The sequence below is a fragment of the Chroicocephalus ridibundus genome, chromosome 4 (genome assembly GCF_963924245.1).
Source record: "Chroicocephalus ridibundus chromosome 4, bChrRid1.1, whole genome shotgun sequence".
Lineage (NCBI taxonomy): Eukaryota > Metazoa > Chordata > Aves > Charadriiformes > Laridae > Chroicocephalus > Chroicocephalus ridibundus.
Window position 1 is genome coordinate 23470839 of NC_086287.1, and position 21631 is coordinate 23492469.

Sequence of the window (21631 nt, forward strand, 5' to 3'; positions counted from 1 at the left end):
CCTTTCCATACTGGCGATGTGATCAGTACATATATGTGCACTCTGCTGTTCAGCGAGGTGCGAAGGGACAGGGGTTCAGCTGTGCTGTACACAGGCTGGACAGAGGGTGCAGGTGACACACTCTGCCCACAGAGCCTCTGGGCTGGCACAGATGACGATCTGACTGTGTCTTGGCCACTGCCTTTGTGATTCACCTGCGTCAGGCTTTTTAGATGTGATTTGATACAGCCTTTTCTTTACTGTTTTCTGTTTGGTTTTTTTTTGGTGGTGTTTTGTTTGGTTGTTTTTTTTTTTTTTTTTCCCCCAATTCCCCAGTCCAGAACAGACTTTATGTCTTTCTAGGATACTACAAGATTTAGGTGAAATGGCTTGTTTACTTTTAATTCATAGCTGAGCAGCCAAAACCTCCCTGTGTCAGCGTAGGCTAGCAATTTACCAGTAACACAGCCATTCTGGTGCAGCGATAGAAGAAAAACGTTTATGATATGCACAAGGTGTTTCGCTCTCTTTCCCCTTATCAGCACCAGAGCATCACTTATCAGATGCTGCCTTGGATCAGCGCAGTTGAAGATGCTGCAGGTGCAGCAGAGCAGGTGGCCTTGGGCAGGGGCGAGCTGCCATCTCGCAGGGCTCTGGGACCACAAGGAGCTGCCATCTCACGCAGAATGAAAACCCTGGCAATCGGCAGCCCCGGCCGGTGGGTGCAGCAGCTGCCCCTGGCTCCTGCTGAGCACAGAGCCACGCTTCGCCTTCCTTCCACGCAGCCGCCTTCTGCGCAAGCAGATCTTCTGCTGGTGTGGTTGTGCTGGGAATACTCCCACCCGTATTCTCTCCCTACACCGCGTTGAGGGAAATGAACACTTTGCTCCTTTACCACCTTAGAAAACAGAGAACTAGACCAATGATGACACTGATGAAACTGGTAAGTAATATGGAAAGTGGCACATGGCTAAACTGTGGGCCAATGCTCCCTTCTTTACTGGCATTAAATTAGGGGTGGCATTGCTGAAGATTGTCACTAATCAGAATTATTTTAGAAGCGACATTTTCCGAGAATGGAAACAGGAAGTGGAATATATTAATCTTATAACTCAAATTCACACTTCCCTTCATGTTTCTCAGTGGCTCTGAAGTTAGGAAAAAAAAGGCTGTGCAAGTGTCTCTGTTAGCCTACAACCATGTGAGTAGGGCTGACCCCAGTGACATTAATAAAGCAAAGCTGATGTGTAGCTACATCAGAAAAGAATAATGATCTCCATCATGAATGCGGTGATGCAGGTTGCGGCTAAGATCCCAGGAAAAACAGATTAAATGAAGTCTGAAACTCCACCAGCAAGGTCACCACAGTTCACTGAAAAGCTCCCAACTTACAAAGCTGAGCTCTGTCTTTGCTGGACTTTTGGCAGATGGATTCTGCTTTAAGTGAATTATTGACATATAAATTCACCTCTGCTGTTATTATGCTGACACCACCACCGTTTGCCACTGACATTTCATACCCTGTGGATATTAACTAAATTACCATCACAGTCCTTTTAATTATCCATGTTCTTATTGTATAGATTGGCAAGTGAGATAGAACTACAGTGACTCACTGGGGCCACATACTAATGATTTTAGGCATTGTCTGTGAGGAAGATGGAATTTGACTGCATGCGTTTCTTCTTGCCACTAAATAGACTTTTGGATTTTATAAACGCTTTTCTGTGAGGAATGTCCTTGCATTGGGAAGGGTTCCTGTGAATTTGCAATTCTTTTTTGCCCGCAGAGCCATCAGGAATTCAAAGTGGAATATTCAATAACAATAATACACAGTGTGGATTGGAGCCCGGATGAAGACATGCACTTTTCACTACGCCGTTTTTGCATAGTGAGAAGTACCTCTCCTGTAACACTGCAATTTTAAAAAGAAATTGGTCGCTTTCATATGGTAAATTTGGTCCAGCTGGGACAAACAAATTTGGAGAGAGAATGAAAAAAAAAGTGTAAATTTTTAGCTATGTAAGAATGATGAGGTAAACGCACAAATGATTGAAGAACAGGACATTGTAGTCTCTACATCTAAAAGTTTCCTCGTTTCTCCAGAGGGCTGTGTTTTGAACACAAAGACTGAGCATTTCAGAAGAATCTAAGGGATTAGGTGCTTACATTTTATTCTCCTAAAGTGACAGGACGCTGAACTTACCTGAGCTTTTTTTTGCGAAGCCCAGCCTATAGGCCAGTCATCATCATTGTTTTCCTTTATCTTGAAGTGTATCTTCAGCAATGCAGGGAGGTACTATAGGAAATGATGCTATGAAAAACACCAACGTAAGCTGGTCCAAGCCACAGCTTTCACAACCATTGGTGGAATATTACAAAGTATAAAATCTCAGGCTTAAATTTTGTGGAAATTAAGCTCTTTTTGCACACGGTTAGGGCCCTAAGTTTACCAGCAGAGTTTGTGGTCTCTTCTCCTGCCTCCTTGGGCTTTGGCTGGCTGTGTGGAGGCCAGTGCTGACATGGTGCAGCTGTGCCCGGCCTCATACCTTGCTAATCTTGACCTTGCCTTCCTGACTTGTCTTCCTGGCTTGACCTCGGACCTGCTTTGTCACTATGGATTAGTCTGGTGATCTCAGAGCTGTTGGCCAACGCTGGTTACCTGCTCTGGACCTGCTCTGTGTGCCTCACTGGGGGGCCGTGGGACTGCCTGGCTTGTCAGTGAGGATGCTGCCCAGCCTGTCTGGCTGTCACCCTCAGCTCCTGGCTCCCCGTCCCTTGCAGAGCAGCCAGCTTTCACTACTCCCTGTGGCACAAGTTAAATTTGACTCAGTTTTGCTTTTTAGTTTTAGTTTTCATTATTCTTTATTCGAACCAAAGTAAAAACCCCAATAGAATTAACTTTCCATCCTTTCTGGTGTGCGAAAGGTTGAGAAATGAACCAGTGAGTTCTTTTTTCCATGAAGTTACAGTGAAACTTGGTTCTGCTTTTATTCCAGTGCTGCAGTGAAATTTCACATTCTGTTGCAAAATACGTGGGTCAGTACAGGGACAAATCTGTGGTGAAGTAACTTGCACTGCTGCTTGCATACTTTTTCCTTCATAATACACAAGAAGGTATTACAGAAAAAAAAAAACCAACACATCAAAACAAAACAAAATCCAGCAAATGGAAACAACGAAGGGGAGGAAACACAGTGTTTTTTTTAGAGAGGAAGGCAACAGCCAGAATAGTGACATACACAGTTCATAGAATCACAGGACAATTCTGGTTGGAAAGGACCTCAGAAGTCTCAGTTCCAAACTTCTGCTCAAAGGAAGGTCAGCTATGAGGCCGGACCAGGTTGCTCAGGGCTTTGTTCAGTTGGGTCCTGAAAACCTGTCAGGATGGAGAATGCAGAACATCTTGGTGCAACCTGCTCCTCTGCTTGGCAGTCCTCATAGCTCAAAAGCTTTTCCTTATACCAACTCTGACCCTTCTTGCTTCAAGTTATGCACATGATTTCTTGTCCTCCTGCTGTGCAGTCTTGTGAAGAGCTTGGTTCCATCTTCTTAATACCCTCGTTGCAGGTGTTGCAAGGCTGCCATTAGGTCCCCCAAAGCCTTCTCTTCTCCAGCCTGAACATGCTCAGCCTCTCAAGTTCCCCTCTCGGAATGGGAAATTAATTGAAAGTATAAATAGACACAAACAGGAACTCATGAAAACAATGCAAGTGTCTCTTTGTAATGGGGTAATTTGTAATTTCCACACAGTGGGATCTTCTCACAAGAATTTCCATATTGCCACTGTATATTGTCAGACCTAGATGCATGCTGGTCAAAATCTTTCCACTAAATAGACTTGCTAGAGGGGGATTTTTTTGATGGAAAGAAAATTTTTTTCCCTATGAAACCGAACAACCGCCATAAACAAACATCCTTCCTGGCAACTAAATAAAAGGGAAAAGGTTGTGAAAGGAGAAGAAAAAGAAAACAACTTTCCATGGTATTTTAACTCTTCTCAGAGGGTTGAGTGTCCAGGGCTACCACACAGGGCCCAGGGAACCACACAGCCATTGCAGGAGCCTACACAGGAACAGGTCCCTGAATTAACAGCTGTACTTTTGATTTGTGCTAACTTCGACCCTTTCAAAATGTGGGTTCTTTTGTTGCCATTGTTATTGTGTGTTGGTACATTTGTGTTCTTTGCTGGTTTGTCAGTATTGCTTGTTGGTTTGTTGTTTGATTGTTTTAGAACTGGCAGACTGAGAGCCCTGGAACCTCTAGCTGAGGCCTCCAGAAACCTTCTTGCTCTATTGACTCTGCAAACGTAACCACGCTCCAGATTTCAGTCATAATAAGCAAGGCTAAAGGCTGGTCCTTTACATTGTGGAGATATGAAACCTCGCCTTTCAATCCTTCCCTTTCCTCCCTGCATGTATCAGGAAAAATTTCATCTGAGTTAAACTACCGGTGGCTATAATTTGGTTCCTTATAGGCACTTGAAATAATGAATCTTCAACTATCTGAACCCAATACTGACATTGTAATGAAACTGCATGACATATGGTTATACATTAGAACACAAAAGATGAAAAGCTTAAAAGCAGGTAAGTAGCCATCTACGCGTGGTAAACAATTTTAAGTAACTAATGTCAGGGGTATGTTGAAAGAGAACTTCAGTAATTAATGCAACACAGGAACCATATAGCAGCATAAATTACACCATGAGGTTAGAGACAAGATTTACCACTGTCTGCTCCTTTGTCAGTCATTTGAATGATCTCCGTGTGTGTGCGTGCTTTATTCACTTCTATCGCAGTACTGATTTTTTTTTAAAAAATCCCTTTGGGGGCTTCTTCTCAGCTAAGCCTCAGGTTTCCATTAAAACTGAAAAACAAATGACTTGGTTAAGAGGACTTCAGCCTTCCTCCAGCTGAGTACGCGTATGCCCAGCACGCAGGCTAGCTAGCAAGTAGCGACAGGAGGCAGTTCTGTGGGTGATACTCAGTAATTTTGTCAGCCTGTTGTGGTCATCTTTCTTGACTGTGCGTTTGTTTGTTGACTTTGATTTATGTACCATGCCTGATTTAAAGACATGTGCTGATGCTCCATTGATGTCACTCATCCTGTAATAAGTTCTTATTAGTTCCAGATACTTAGATTAGTATCTGTGACTTTTGGGGTATTTCCTAGGTACAGACTGGGGGAGGGTTTTTCTTTCTTTCTCCTTTAGGTTATCAAATTTTGCTTTGAATGTGCTCGCTCGTTTCTGACATTCTGACAGTCTCTGTTTCACAGGAAGTTCTGTAGGTGATCAGCGCTCTGTCTTTTGTAGCAGAACTGCACACAGCATGGTGTTTCGCTTGGTCTCTCTCACATTCTCGTCGGCAAAAGCAACACCTGAGCAAATTTTGTATGTCTGTTCGTGCAGTTTCACTCACAAAGCAGTAAAGAATGGGATCGGCAATGCAATTCAAACTTGTTAAGGCCTGTGTGACTCTGTAAACCTTATACATTGACTGCAGAATCTGTGGGTCGGTGGTCTGAGGTTCTTTGATGCTGCGAATAAGCAACATAACGTGATAAGGAGTGAAGCAAACAATGAAAGTAACTGTGATATTCAGAATAAGCTTCCTGACTTTTTTCTTTTCTTCATCTACTGTGGCTTGATTATATTTCACTACTTGGTAGATTTTATAGTAGCAAAACACGATGATTATCAAAGGGACCAGGTACCCCGAGCATATCCGGAATAAATTTATCTGTGCCTGCCACAGTTCCAGGGGGTATTTGTCATAGCATAATGTATGATTAGTGAAATTGCAAGGATCACTGAATACTTCTTTGTTCACCAATATGATTGAATTCAAGATGCTTTCCAGAAGCCAAACAATTATGCTGACAATCAACGAAAATCTCCTTGTGCGCAAGTGCTGGAGCTTCAAGGGGTGAACTAACGCCAGGTACCTGTCAATAGAGATGCAAGCAAGGAACGCAGTGCTGGTGTAGAAATTCATATACATAAGGAAGGCAGAAATCCGACAAAGCAAGGCAGAGAGCCTCCAGTCATCTCCATTCCAGGCATAATCAATCCACAGAGGCAGAATCAGAGAGTACAAAAGGTCGGCCAGGGACAGGCTGAAGAGGTAGACCGCTAGCTCATTCTTTTTCCTCACCTGAATGCAAGATGCATAGAGGGATATGCAGTTGATGGGAATGCTGATCAACACCACAACGCTGTACACAAATGGAAACAAATACTTATCCAGGGTGTGATCATCATGGCACTTAGTAGTGTTGTTCATTGTCCACCCTGAGTAGTATCTTTAGGCTAATTCCAGCCTGGATGCAATAAAACCCCCTCTGTAGTCTGATGTGTGGTCATCTGTTAGTTCTTCAGGACCTGGTTGGTAAGATTCCAGCCTTCTGTTACCAAAAAGGAAAAATGTCAGCTATAACATTTTTGTTTGTTTCTCATGGGCTTCTTGATGAATGCCTTTTTTTAGAAGGAAGAAACTGTGTTTGTAGGAGATCAAAGGTTTTAAAGACTCCTGGAGCTAAAAGCGCACAGGAAGAGGAACCCAAATGTCTAAGGTGGTCAAGGTCAGTCAGATGCAAGCTTCTACATCAGAAAGAGGATGAGTGGTCAAGACATTTCCAGAGGGGTAGGGTCCTCCAATCCTAGGTCTCTCTTGTCAGAGAGCCGAAGGAGATCAGAAAGTACACCACAAATAACAAAAGTGCACCTTCTATTACTCTGGTGACCACACTAGGGATTTGGCCATACGAATATGACAGATTTCTTATCCGCAATAACCTCCTCCCCTCTAAGACAATGGAGAGGCAAGGATAGAAAGACAGGGATTCAGGTACTGCTAGATGTTGGGATCTGCTCAGAAGAGAATATGTGGCTGGTATGTCTCCCTATTGCGAATCACTCTCTTCTCTTGTCGCATCCTCACACTTTCCCGCTTCCCCTCCCCTCCTTTGTATCCAATCCCCCAAGAACTTGCCATCAACTGTGCTATTCCAGCAAAGCTTACTGCACGTCCCAGGAACCCTCATGTGAAACCTGGCAGGCTATTGTGTTCCTGCATGCACAGGAGAATCTGCCAGGGTGTCACTCAGACTCACGTGAGGTGGAGACTCTCTGAGTACCTGTTTAATTTACATTAAAGAAATGTAAATTTTTCATTTACGTTTCTTTCCTCTGAGAATTGCAATTGCCATGCATGAGTTTACAAAACCAGTAGCAATTAAGCTTATCTTAGGCGCTACCAGGGCTGTGGGCATCAACAGCTTCAGCATGAAAATACCATAAAATGGCAGCCCTGACTAAAGCAGTGGGACTGGAGGAGTTGTGTGTGTGAGCCTTAGAAGCGCTTAGAGGAGCTGACCTTTAAGTAAGAAAGGGTGTAAAATCATAGCTATGACACTGCCAGTTAACCACTGATTACATCACAGCTCTGACACTCACTAATTCTCTCCTCCAAAGATCTAACTGTTAAGTTCAGGAAATACGAGAATGCGCGGTATTTGTTGTGGTCCAGTTCTACTGCCAAGTACACTAACTGCTTCAGAGACTGCCTGTGATAACCAATCTGTGGTTTGAGCCTAGGCTGCCAGCAGAGAGGTGAAGAAGGTGTAGAATGAGTAGGTTGCAAGATAGCACCGTCTATAACTCTTCCCACGTAGGAAACAGTTCAAACTGAAGACAGCTTGGAGTCTTCCAAGGACTTTCCCACGTCATAGGCGCATTCATTCTGCCTTTTATGAGTTTGATGTGTGTGCGTGGAGGTTTGTGGGTTTACTAGAGAAACCTAAGCACGTCTATTGCCTCTGTTGAGAGGTTATATGGATCTTTTTTTGATAAAAAATAAACTTTTATGCATATTCAGAAAAAAAAGAGAGCAATGACAAAACTAGTCACAAAGCACATATTTAATTTTACCAGCCACTGCTTTATTTGATCAAGTTGGCTATCTTTTCACAGTCAGAACTAAATTCATTCACAGGCTTGAAAGACAAGTAAAATTCTTGAGAAGGACTTGCCAATTTGGTCCATTGAGCAGCGTTACTTACATGATGACTAATTAAAAAACCGCAGTGTCTGTATTGAAGAAAAACATAAATGCCTGCTTTTCAGCGTGGTTTAATAAAACCACACAGTAAACAGGTCATCGTAAGATTACCAGTGTAGATAAGTATCATAAACTAAAAATCTAGTTCTAGAAACTGGATCCAGGGGTTTTGATGACCCACTTCTCACCAGAAGCAAAGCAAACATATGCAAACTGACCAGATGAGTAAAAGATGAAACACCTACCTCTTCTTCTAATCACATTTTAGCATTTTTTTTCCTATGGCAGGTCTCTTCATGTTTAACAAGGAAATGTGCCCTTTCAGAAGCATGTGTGTAATGTAGCAAGAGTATGAGGCAGTGTTTACTAGTCGCGTGACTGAGAAACTGGAATTCCTTCTCCCTCCCCCACAAAATCTTTATCCATTGTTAGTTGACTTGTTATATTACAGATCCATCCTTACAAGCTCCCGACTTGTCTCTATGTTACTCACAACAGCTCCTCTCACGGTTACCTTTATTAGCTCTTTCGTATCTACTCACAGACCAACATGCCAATTTCTTCACACCACCCACGTTTTTTTCTTCAGCTTTCTCTTCTTAGCTGTTTCTAAAAGTTTTGCTCTGTTGCTATCACTGATCATAATGTAAAACACTTGTCCTTATATTGCACTTGTCTGAATAAACAGCATATTCTTTGGGGAAAGACCTTGCTTTGCTGTTCTGTGATCTGCCTTAAGGAACTAATATCTTAAGATAAAACTGGCCACCGGCAGGCTGGGACACTGAAGATGGGATTCAAAGAAGAGACTGGAGACCACATGAAATTTGCCACCTCGGCATTTTTTTTCTGTCCTTCATGGTTATACGCCACCATACCTCATGTTTTTCTTTTATTTTTAACCAGTACCATCAACAGTTTCTATGAACAAAGCCCTGGAAGCTGTCTAGAATTTCCCAGGTAATCCATGTCCTAGCTTTGATGACACATTGGTGCTACTTATAGGTGGACATGCTTTCAGTGAGAATAATAACCAGAAGTGTGTCATTCTGGCATGTATTGATGACCTATACTGAAGTGTGTCAACGAGCCAGCAAATGCTGTATACCACAATGCATGCTGCAGTTTCTTGCACGGAAACATAAAAGCAGAAAGCATTGTTTCATTACGATTACAACACATTTCTTTAGTTACTTGGGGCCTTATCTCAGGGGAAGTGGTCCATACCATACTTCCTTGCTTAGTTTTTTTCTGATAATTAGGACTACGTAATTCAAAATGATATGTCTTACCTGAATGCATGATCTGAAGCATCCCCAGGCTTTCTCTCAGCTACTGAGTGTACCTGCTGGTTTTGCCCAGGAGGATGGTATTGGCTTACAGCTATCCTAAAACACAATGTTTGATAAATTTTCCCACTGATTGTTAATTTTTTCTAAAAATTTATCAAGAATATAGTCTAATGGTTTGACTTTCATGTTCCAAACCCATTGTGACTAATTCTGTAGATTTGTGTGACTTATTTTATAGACTTGGTTTGGTATCTGATGGGTTTCAAATGAAAAAAAAAATAATCTCAACAGTAATTTAATCTTTTAGCCACATTATTCACTGATTATCACTGTCCCTGTCTCTTTGTCATTTTGCAACAGAAAACCTGCTGTACAGAACTCTGAAAAAAGTCAGTCAGACGTAAAACTTAGAGATATGGACTAGCAAATGCTACGCTTCAAGTAATTTATGCAAACAAGCCTGTAAAGGAACCTTGTGAAAGTTTCTGAAGTACTCATTACATATTGTATTTGTATCAATGCATTCTTACAGTATATTTTGCAGATTCAGAGAGCTTTATGCGGTCTCTCCATTTATGACATTTTGAAAGCAACAAAGTAAGTATAAAATTATACTTTCATAAGACAAATACAAAATGATATTCCATACTCTTTATCTGGAAACAACTTTCTGAGGGAAGAATGGAAGAGACTTTTTTTATTTTTCAGATAAATGAATTCTGCTATAGTTTGGGAAGTGAGGAAAGATGGAGACTGTAAGGATTTTGTGTTATTAACAGGAAAGTTTAGTCAGTAATTAAAAAAATTTAAATCTTCCATTAGCTAATAAACACCAGTTTAATTTTGGAAACATCTGCAACTGATACATTTCACCCTTTACTTCAAGTTCATAAAAAAGCAAGTTGCTGTAAGCAACATTCACTATAATGTGGTAAGTTTTTGCAAGTACTTTGTTTTTTAGTTAAGTTTCAGGGGAAGAAAACAACGTTGTGTGAGCTACTGCAGTAGCTGCTGTACTGGTGTTATTGTATACCAGCCACAGGATGGAAAGACAGATGGTTTCTTGATTTCTTTTTTCTCTCAAAGCAATTTCAACAAAGTAGATTGCTTTGTGTTCTCAAAATAAGTTACAGTGCCAAGCTGACTTCCTCAAGCACAAGGACCTTCCGTAGCTGGATATTTTTTCCTAATGAGCAGATTTCAAAACTTAATTCTGAAAAACTTCACAGTTTAGGAGAGTTGAAACATGCCTTTCGTAACACGGATATTTTTTCTTAAAATGAACTGCGTTTTTCCTCATGCAACACTAAATTTCACTCACAGGGCTCCATGAGATTCTGTAGAGACTCAAACAGGTCTAAAAAAGCTCGGTCTTTTTAACTTTGAGATACACTTTATAGACTGTTTTATAGAACATAAAAATTTTGTTAACATGAGCAAACAGAAAAAAACCACTATGCTTTATTAGGATGCAGGCCATGCAGGTGAGTACTACTTTGCTTTAACCTTACGTGCATCATGTTTTCCTCTATGTATACAGAAAGATCCTGTACAAAATATTTTCATGTACATGATACTTGGTATTCTAAGCAGCTACGTTTAACACAGCTTATTTTTCTGCTAAGTTTTAACCATTGTGTATATTCATATAAATAGTGCCGAGTACCTTGTTAGTGCCATAGAATATTAAAGAACATAGAAAAGCTATCAGAAGCCCCCGTGAGGCCTGAGGCATTTTTTGCACTGAAGACAGGACAGCTCACAATCCTGAAAACTCACCCCCAGATACTGTTCTTCTCTATCCTTTCCCCCTCTCCTAAGCAACAATTTTGATGATGGCAACCATTACATAAATAAATCAAGCTGGCATGCCTTTACTAATTCAATCTTTTGATGTCATTTGCCCTTTTGTCTCATGTTTCACTTGTGCTGGGAGTGAAATACTCCTTCTCCCAAAGCAATATTTTCCAGCCCCTTTTGTGTCCCTTCCTTTTGTTGTACGATGTCAGCATCTCATTAAGGGAGAGCAAGGTTGAAATCCGTACCAGAACATAATCTGCCTATCTGACTTCTTGGTGTTTGAACACTTACCTAGGCAGCCATGCGTCCCCGCGTAGCAGTTTCACAGTGATGCCATTGGTAGTGTACCCCGTGTCTGCTTCTGAGAAGAAACAGCTTCATCAGATAAAGCAACAGGAAGCTGCTCTTCGATACACCAATGAAGCAACAGCCCTCACATCTCTCAACTTCTTTTTTTTTTTTTTTTTGACCTTATTAGTCTAAACTTATCCATAGGAAAAAAAGACGACATAGTTACGTAGAAGTATGCAGAAAGGATGGTACCAACCTTGGTAAATCTGGGAATACTTTTAGAAAGTTTATAAAAGTTTTATTGAAAATATTGCATTATTACATGAGTGGAGTATGTTCTAAACCTCTTATCTAGGACACGATACATTCTGCAGAGAAACAACGCCACAGAAATAAAATACTGTGGAGTGTGTATGTATTTATCTGTGTTTACTTGTATATGTTCAAAACATAGGGTCTTTTTTTGACTGGAGGACCTGTCACTTGCATTTACCAAGAAATTTACCACAGAATCAAATAAGAATCCACCTAAGAAGACCCCATAAAAATATAGCACAATTACTTTAGGAGCTTGTCCCACAAAAAATAATTATTTTCAGAATTTGTATTACCGTTTTTTTTTTTCCTTTTGCCTATTGATGGGAGGAAGTTTGTGAACAGTTCTAGTTAGCAAAGGATAACAGAATTTTATGCATGGCAACAGGTTGCACATTTATATATTTTTATATAAACTGACTCTGAGGTTGGATGCGTCTTTCATACAAGTGATTCTTTTAACAGATAATTCTGTTCAATTAGGCAGGTGAAAAACTGTTACATGAGCACAGTTTCTCTTTTCCCTCTGTGATCAGAATAATTTATTGTGCGCTCTGATTTTTTTTCTTACATTCTGTCTGCAATGACTGAATTCAGCTTCTAAGAAACTGGGTACAATTTCACTTTAAATGCACATCTGTTGGGTAACACAAAAACTGGCCTGTTGGATGATTCAAATGCCAAGGAGAAATGAAACAAATGAGCAAACTGAAAATCTCTAAAATAGGACATACTGACTTCCTTGAGAACAATATCAGGCAGCTTTATAATATTTCACCACTGGATGCAGAGATTGAGTTCCTACTTTTTTTCCAGCCAGAGCATGACTTTTTCATCCACAGTTTTTCTACTGATGCGCTTGTTATATGAAGCCTAAATTATTAAATCATCCTCCTTGTGGTCATTCCTGAACTGGTATGATAGCCTCCTGAAGTTTGGTGAAAGGGAGACTTTCCAGTCACTTGGTTAGAATAATTTCTATAATAAATTTAGTCAAACATTTATTTGAACTCAGAGAAAAGTCATTTTCTCATTTTTCCTTTTATCATTTTTCACCTGCCTTTTCCTAACACGGTACCTGCTAAGAACAAGGTCTGGTGAGCTGGTTCTGCTGTTCTGTTGAGGGTTCCTATACTTCACTGAAGAAAAAGCAGTTCTTATCATTATTAGAAACAGACAAATATAGTTGATACATTTCTACACTGTAAAAATTGATAGTGGGACTGAAAGATCACAGGAAGCAAGAGGGGACGTGATGCATTTTATACGTTCTGGAATTAAAGCTATATGCAAAAAGTGTATGTCCATATGGAACAATTTAATTTCTGATGCAAGCAGCACAGTTTCCCAGGCTTTTTTGGAGATCTGGACATACATGGTATCTCAAATCAGTTCATCTCAGAACAGCAGGTGTTCTTTGGATTGGCTGAGATTAAAGTACTATCAAGAAAGAACAACTGAAATAGAAAAGCATTAACAGTGGAAAATTATATTATCTGCAAAAGAAGCAATTAATAAGTCCTCAATAATTTTATTGGTTATACTTGGGCTTACAAAAGGTCCAGATCACATGTCCTTGGGTCATGGACAAAGGTGTAAAGGAAAAAACAGATAAAAAGCAAGGTTGAGATTCCTAATGCAGAATAAAAGTCCTCAGAGTCCCCCCAAAATATCCTCTTCTTTCCACCAAAACAGATTCTAAGAATGTTTTTCTATACCAACTGAAAAGGGGAGGCACTCAGTACATCATAGGATGGAAATATGAGTTTTGAAAGCTGACACTTTTAGGCTGCTATGAGTGAATAAGAGACTGAATTCCAAAGCTGAAGCCTTTGATGCATTAATTTGAGAAATTATCAAAATTAACCAATTAATAATTCATGATCATTTTGCAAACCTTCCAGGTGTGCAAAGCTGTACAGTCTGCTTGAATGAATGTGAATTAGGACCATGAGCATAATTCTACCTCTGCTGCTGACTCACTGTAGCCTTGAGGAAGTCACTCTGTCCTTCTGCATGTAATAATGACACTGTGTAGCTCATTTGGGTGTGAGCAGGTTCATTAGTTAGTGCTTGATATTGCTGTAAAGTGCAAAATGTTTTGTGAGTGTTTGGTATTGTTATTAAAAAAGAAATAAACAGGAAACGTCAGTCAGGTAATGTCATCACTGAGGCATTAGATCCCACAATGACATGGACAAGAGAGGCAGTGGCTCGAGTAACAGCATTCTTTATGGACAGAACCATGCAAAACCTGGGCTTTTCCACAGCTCTAACACACTGCCTGCATGACATCACCCATAGCACCTCCCAGTGCCTCATTCTTCCTTTAAGCACATGGAGCATTGCCTCTGTAAAACACTGTGGTCAGCAGGCAGGCAGTTCCCCTATAAGGACTTCTATAGGATAACGAAGCTGATCGCCAATCTCCTTATTACTTTTCCTCTGAGCCAAATGCTTTCAATAACTGGAGTCTGAGGGAACACCCTGGCTACCCTCATGGACTTTTAACATGTGGCACGGCACCATCTCAGCTGGTCATATTTTTATGCAGCTGCCTTGCAGCGTTACTAATGAAGGCTGTAAAACTGAAAGGCTTGTTCAGCCCTGCTAGCGGGGCGAGTCAAAACCCGCTTTCAGGATCCCTCTCCGGGTTCCTGTCAACCCAGCTGCAGATCTAACTGGGGCCAACTGGGAGTCCCAAGGAAGCCCTCGGGGCTGCCAGCACCCTTCTCTGGGGCAGGGCCTGTCCGGGCCTGTCCCTGTGCCCCAGGGCCACTCCCTGCCTCTTCCTGTGCAAACAATCAAAGGTCTTTCTTACAACGTGCTGGAGTTTTCTCCTTCAAAGTGCCGATTTTTGCCCACTTTACAAGGGATGTGGCGGCAGCCTGAGAGCAACCCAAAGCCAGGAAACTGGCTGCTGGCGAGGGCCTGAAAATGAAAGATTCACTGGGAAACACCATTCCTCTCCCAAGAAAACAGCCTTGGAGGTGTCTTGCCCTGAAAAAAGGTCAGTTTGGTGTAGCTCTCACCACCTGGCTGCTCAGACTGCACTAAACACAACTTCCCCGTGCGTTCCCCGAGCAACCGCGACGCCCGCAACCGCGACGCCCACAACCGCCTCGCCTCACAGCCCGCCAGCTTGCCCACACCCAAGATGGCTCCGCCACAGCTTCACTCCCTATTCAGTGCCCAATCTCAGCATGGCGGCACGCTTCCCACCAGCCGGTGCTTGCCTTGCCCTTTCTCAAAATGGCAAACACATAACTTCAACCCGGCCGCGGGAGGGGGTTGCCCGTAAGGGCTAAAAGCCTTTCCCTTTAGCAAAATGGCGGCAGCGGGCGTTCACGCCCCGCCCCCTCCAGGTGATTGCCAGGTTGCGCGGTCACGTGACGCGCGGAGCCGGGCAGTGCCGAGTTGCTGTAGGGACGGGACGGGCGGCGCGGAGCGGACGGGACGCTGTCGGCAACGCGGAGCGAGCGAAGCGGGATGGGGTGCGCGGCTCTGCTGTGGGGATGGCTCCTGATTGGCTGCAGCTGGGGCCTGGGACCCCCCGGGGTCGGTGCCGCTGCGTTCTCGTCGGCCACCTACGTGCTGGACGATGCCGGCGGGCTGGGCAGGCAGTTCGACGGGATCGGGGCTGTCAGCGGCGGCGGGGTGAGCGGCGCCGGCCGGCGTGGGGGCTTCTCCGGTGCTGTGGTGCCAGTACCTTACTCGGGGCAACGGACGTTTGGGCGGGGGATTCCGGCAGTGGGTGTGTTTGGTGGCTCGGGTGCTGGCCGTCGAGGCTTCGGTGGGGCCTGGGCCGGGGTCTCTGAGGGGAGCCGTGAGGGCTGGGGTGGGCACTGAGGGGAGCCGTGAGGGCTGGGGGTCTCTGAGGGGAGCCGTGAGGGCTGGGGTGGGCACTGAGGGGAGCCGTGAGGGCTGAGGTGGGCACTGAGGGGAGCTGTGAGAGCTGGGGATCTCTGAGGGGAGCTGTGAGGGCTGGGGGTCTCTGAGGGGAGCTGTGAGGGCTGGGGTGGGCACTGAGGGGAGCTGTGAGGGCTGGGGTGGGCACTGAGGGGAGCTGTGAAGGCTGGGGTGGGCACTGAGGGGAGCTGTGAGGGCTGGGGGGTCTCTGAGGGGAGCTGTGAGGGCTGGGGGTCTCTGAGGGGAGCTGTGAGGGCTGAGGTGGGCACTGAGGGGAGCTGTGAGGGCTGGGGGGTCTCTGAGGGGAGCTGTGAGGGCTGAGGTGGGCACTGAGGGGAGCTGTGAGGGCTGGGGGTCTCTGACGTGAGGAAGAACTCTGGGGGGAGCCGTGAGGGCTGGGGGTCTCCGGGGGAAGCCATGAGGGCAGAGGGGGGGTGAGGGGTACGTGAATGGGACTCTAAGGGGAGCTGTGTGTGCAGTGGTCCTGGCTGGAGCCGGGCCCTGCTTTGTGCCTGTCCTCCGATCAGCTGTGCAATTGGCTCTTTCTTGTCAGGCTGCTTGGGGTCCCGAGGGCCAGCCACATCGTTGGCACCGTTGGAGAAGAGGGTGGATTTTTTCTGTAGTGGGTCATCTTAGCTGCTTGTCTCTTTGAGTTTTAAAATGTTGGACGAGCCAACAGCCTGTTGTATGCTTTCTTGTGGTCCAGCAAGCAGAGTCATGAGATCCTGTGAATTCTTACCCACTCTTGGACCTGCTGAGTTGGTTTCCTTGCCCTCCCACCTGCGTGCCCTGTGAGCCCCCATTGCCTTTGGCTGAGCCAAAGCATGGGGGATTTGAGTAGAGCAGGAGAAATGGTGATGGGAAGGAGCTGCATTTTGCTTGTGATAAGTTTGTGAGATCTTTTTGTTCCTCTATTCTCTGGACTCTCTTTGCGGTAAATTGTAGGTTACTGGAATATAAGGCAATTGCAATCTATGCAACCAGAAATGCACAACTGAAGACTTAGAAAAGAGGTTTTGTAGGTGCTTGGCAGAGTTGCTGGTGCTGTAATTATTTTTGTAGGTTTATTAGCTATGTGAAAATCACAGACTGATGAACTGGAATGTATGTATTTATTTGAAAGTTACGTTTCTGTATTATTATGCTTTCTTTCCATTTTAGGCCACATCTAGACTCCTGGTGAACTACCAAGAACCCTATCGCTCCCAGATTTTAGATTATCTGTTCAAGGTAAAGTTGGTTTCATTGCTACAATAACCTCTAATTTTGTGCAGAATTTCTTATTGTGTAATGTTGGAACTCCTATACTATATTCAGTACTACTTGAAATTAGACAAAATCCTGTCTTGTAAGTCATGTACTTTAATGTTGGTTTTTATCAGAACCTTAAATTTTAGCTGTTGTTTTTGTCAACCAGCATGTTGTTCAGGAGCCTGTTTCTTCAAATTACTATGAAAATTCCTTTTGTGTTTTTATGACATATTTTAAAAATATGTTTTCAACATATTTTGATTATCCATGCGGGTGTAAAGAGGATTAAATCATTGTTGTGGCTAAAATGAGGGGATTGGCTCTTCCTAGCAATTGCAGGAAGTGGGTCTTCAGGCAGTTTTGATTTTTTTTTTTTTTTTTTTGGAGGACAGATAGATTCACAGAATGTGAAAATGACTGTGCATAATGCATCATTTCAATAGCGTATCTGCTTCAAACTAGTCTCAAGTGCAGTTACTCTAGAAGGTGCGTGAACGTTACTGGTTTGTAAGCTGCTTTAGTTAGCAAGTGTAACCTGTGGAGTTACCTAATTTAATATATGGTAAGATTATTGCAATGGATAGTAATAACTTGTTTTGCTTTTGACACTGTAAATTACTCTGCTGGAAGAGGATGTCATGTCACTTTCAAGTAGTGTAATCCAGATGGCTGGAGGGGAATAATTTACTGTGAAGTTAAAGATTTGGTTGTAGAGGGAGTAGTAAGGCATAATATGTGACTGGGTGATCAAAACCTATGTTTTTTGGAGACTGAAGCTGTGTGTTACAAATATGAGTTTTCTGAAGGAATCAATAGGCATGTGGTAAAAGAAAGTCTGGCTGAGAGTTCATGATTTTCAAAGAATTTTTGGCATGTTCTTTCACCAAAACCTCTCAAGCTGTCATGAGATACCTGGGAGGGGTATACTTTGCCTCCTTCTCCTTGTCTTTTAATGTCAGTCAGCTTTCATGATGGGGATGGGAGAGAAAATGTGTTAGAAATTTAAAATCAGAAATGTCAGGAAGAAAAATGGTGAATTGGGAATATTTACTTCTTATTGAAAACAATTAAAAATATCCAGAACTTGTAAGCCAAGCAAATTATTGTCTATGCAGCATATTTTTTTAATCAAACTGCATTCTTACATCTTAAAACTTTTTTTGAATGCCAAAATTATACTTGGGTAATGCCATGGAAGAGGCCAGCTCATTAGTGCTTATTAAAATAATGATTAGTTGTAGCTTCTGGCTTGAGCAACTGTTAAGCCACTAATGGCTGGAAGAACATACTAGGAGTAGAATCACCTATATCAGCTTGAATTTTATATTCTGCTCCACCAGTCAGATGCCAGGGGAAGAGGATAGTGGACTATGTGGCCATTTGTTTTCCCGTGTGGTGTTTTTTATTCTCTCACCTGTAGTTAGCAGATTATTTCTGACGCGTATATATGCTCTTTCACATAAGCAGTGTAATCCTTTTCATAATAAATTATTTACAGAAATATTAACTTCAATAATTTGATTTAAAAGAAAACAAGCTTGACTTATAATAGCATTAAAAGTATTGTTGTGTTCCTCATATAGCCTGTATTCTACTTTAAGAGTGCTTCAGTATTTTCTTGAGCATAACCGTTTTAAAATTTGCACAGTTGGAGAGAAGTGTCATTACTGTTGCAAGAGTCAGTAAAACTGCCTAAAGATACGTGTACTATTTATCTTGCTCAATTTCCTTTTGAAGCAGAATTTTGTATAATCTCTCATTGTGTCTGTAATAGATGTTTTAAAAAAAAAAGTATTGAATTTTTAGCATCCTCAAAATTGTACACTTATTTATTGCATTCTTCTTGTTAACAGAAGGATTCTGTTTGTTTTTCTGTCTCTCTTTTTTTATAGCCTAATTTTGGTGCTTCTTTACATATCCTTAAAGTAGAGATTGGAGGTGATGGGCAATCAACAGGTATGGATTTTGCATGAACAGGGTTTAATTTATTGTTGCAGTGATGCCGTAAGCAACACGTCCTGCATGTGTCACTTAGCTGAAGTGTGGAGTTGCATTCTGTAGTTCTACTAAAGCTGCAGAAAAACATAATGAAGTCTGCTAACTTTTAGAAGAGAAATTTACACTAACATTCTGGAGACAGTTGTCACTATCATATGGTTAATAAGTTGCATTCTAGAGCAAATGAGCTCTTTCCTCCCCCTGCACACACCGCCCCCACCCCCCAAGATTTAGGAAGTTCTTGTAGCTTTCTGAATTGCTGAGCATTTCTCAAAAACTGGTTTTGTAATACAAACTGTAAAACTAGTGTAGGACTAGGTAGTTTATATCTTAAAAACATGAAAATGTGAAGACAGCTGGTGAGAAGCAATTTTGTTTCTTTGGTTTAATGAGCTGCTACATTTCACTGGAGTAGCACTGTCTGACAGTAGGCACTATATTTTTTTTTTTTTTTTTTTTTTTTTGCCTGGCCACAATTGCAAATGAAAATGGCTTGGTGTAATTTGCCTAGCTGGTTATATTTACATATAGGAGAAACTGTTTAGTAACTGCTTGTGAAGCTGAGAAGCAGTAGCTAGACTACAGCACATCAATAGTAGACTTAAAGCAGGCTCAGTTAATAAATAGAAAGCATAGCATCTGTCTTTGCTGCATTTTATATATGTCTTTTGTTTACTTTCCTTAAGAAAAATTAACATGGTGAAAAGTATTATGCTGCATTTAAGAGCTTGGTATTTGATCAATAAATTGCTGGTTAGAGGAGAATGGAGTCATCTTCATGCATACACAGACCTTCTTTTCAAACGCTCTTGCTACTGGCGAAGGAGAAGTTACATGCTTCTTTGATCGCTTTCCAGATTTTAGAAGTAGAACAAATAAGATGCATATGTTTTAACACACTAGACTGCAGTTCTTATTCTGACCTCAGAGGTGTGATCAGGAGTCTTAAGTTTGGAATATAATTGTTGTTCTATGTCTCTGACAAGTAGAACTTTCAAATAGTCAGGTAAAAAAAATCAGTCCTATTTTCTGTAATGAAATGTGCTGTTTCAGCAGGTTTTATAACAAGAAAAAAAGTGTCTCATCAGAAGAGATCTCTGGAACAATTAGGCATATAGTTTAGCATGAGTAATTGTTGCAGTTGCATGCACAAGTTATTAATTGATTTTTTTATGTGTAATGACTTCCCATGCAGCACTGATTTTTTTGCACCTTTCTAATTTGTTTGCCTTTGCCTGAGGGAAGTTAGTGCTTAGCCTTCAATTCTGAAAACTCTTCTTGCAGTCACAAAGCACTATGGAAATTATAAACCAGATGTTTTACTATAAAAATAAAAAAATCTCTGTCCTGTAATGGCAGTTCCTTTCCTTTCTGTACCTGGACTTGCCTTGCGCAGAAGAAACAAACTATAACCTTCTTTTGTTTGCCTTCTGGTTTAGATATAACCTGCTTCTACAAACGTTGGGGGTTCTTCCCCTTCCTGATCTTAATGCTATAACTTTCCTAGTGGTTGTTGGGACCAAAATAATTGTGAATATAGATTTAGTATTATCATAGTTAGGGATAGAAAATGTCCAATAGTTAATCACATTCTGATATTAAAAGCAGGCATAGTCCTTTAAAAATATTAAATTTATGCTAAGTTAATATGCTAAGAATGAAGGGTGGCAAGTCTTGTGTGCTCCTTCAACTAGTCATTTTGCTGTGAAATATAAGCCAAAGAATGTGTGAACCATGTTGGAGATATGTGCTCACATACTATGGTGGTGAGCAATACAGAAAACTTTGTGATGTGTAACAGTGTATGACACAGAAGATAATTGTGAGCTGCCTCTTTCCTTCCTAGATGGTACTGAACCCTCCCATATGCACTATGAAAATGATGAGAACTACTTCCGGGGCTATGAATGGTGGCTGATGAAAGAAGCTAAAAAGAGGAATCCCCAAATTAAACTGATTGGTAAATTGCTTCAAGCTTTAGGATTTAAATGCTTTTTTCCCCCAACTAAATGTCATATCTGACCCTTAATTAGCATATTTATTTTAATGGGTAGATGTTTTGATGTTGCAGTAGACAAAGCAGAATCTCTGATATTTCGTAAGCTTGCCTTGATGCTTTACTTAAACTTACGGTGTTTTATTTTGTTACAGTAGCAAAACATTCTTATTTTGTGCTACTGTAACAAGTAGCATAACAAGAATGAATGTAACAAGTAGCATAGGATCATTTGCTTTTGTCAAGTAACATTAATGCTTAGACTATATCACAGCAATGAACATAAATGGTTTATCATCAGCTGAATTTATGAATAATAGAGTAAAAAAAATTGGGAGGGATAAATTAAACTTACAGGAAGCATATATGTAAATCTTATATGCACTAAATTCAATTATATGTTCTTACTACAAACCAATCACCCCCTCACCGTTGTAGTGGTTCTTGTCTTCTGAATTCTCTTACGTGTGTAGCTACGTTGTAAGGGGACTTTCCTGTCTCCCTGTTTTGATGACGAGTTGTGTGTGTGCTGTGACAATACAAATGTGGAACCCTAGATTTTAGTTGAAACACTTTACGAAATGTATTTCTCATGAAGCAAGGTAATGAATCTATCAATTAAAAAGTATCTAATGCCCCTTCTTCCAGGGGTCAGTCTTTGCCGCATCCAGCCACAAGGCATGACTTGGGGCAGGATTTGCTCGTCAGGTTCTGTTAGACAAGCACTGTGACAAGCA

The 21631-nt window shown here is 41.7% G+C and overlaps 2 protein-coding genes across 5 annotated transcripts in view; one reads left to right on the plus strand and one right to left on the minus strand.

Annotated features, from left to right (window-relative positions):
- Positions 1–2871: 2871 nt before the first annotated feature.
- Positions 2872–15458, minus strand: GPR65 (G protein-coupled receptor 65). 3 transcript variants are annotated; one of them, XM_063332773.1, is made up of 4 exons: positions 15332–15458; positions 11426–11495; positions 9335–9430; positions 2872–6387 (listed from the first exon to the last, which is right to left on the minus strand). In XM_063332773.1, exon 4 carries the CDS (start codon positions 6264–6266, stop codon positions 5199–5201), a length of 1068 nt encoding a protein of 355 aa, XP_063188843.1. In that variant the 5' UTR covers positions 6267–6387; positions 9335–9430; positions 11426–11495; positions 15332–15458; the 3' UTR covers positions 2872–5198. The 3 variants fall into 3 exon arrangements, with proteins under 3 accessions (XP_063188843.1, XP_063188844.1, XP_063188845.1); XM_063332774.1 differs by lacking the exon at positions 15332–15458 and having other exon boundaries at positions 9335–9425; positions 11426–11487; XM_063332775.1 differs by lacking the exons at positions 9335–9430; positions 15332–15458 and having other exon boundaries at positions 11426–11466.
- The window catches only part of GALC (galactosylceramidase), a 38745-nt gene continuing 32276 nt past the window's right edge, over positions 15163–21631 (plus strand). For both annotated transcript variants that reach the window (XM_063332772.1, XM_063332770.1), the window contains exons 1-4: positions 15163–15397; positions 16811–16879; positions 18793–18856; positions 20745–20858. In XM_063332772.1, the coding sequence (XP_063188842.1) occupies positions 15230–15397; positions 16811–16879; positions 18793–18856; positions 20745–20858 (415 nt within the window). In that variant the 5' untranslated portion in view covers positions 15163–15229. The remainder of the gene's footprint in view (positions 15398–16810; positions 16880–18792; positions 18857–20744; positions 20859–21631) is intronic.

Coding starts and splice junctions, on each gene's coding strand:
- GPR65 (XM_063332773.1), bottom strand. CDS start 6,266: ATGAACAACACTACTAAGTGCCATGATGATCACACCCTGGATAAGTAT.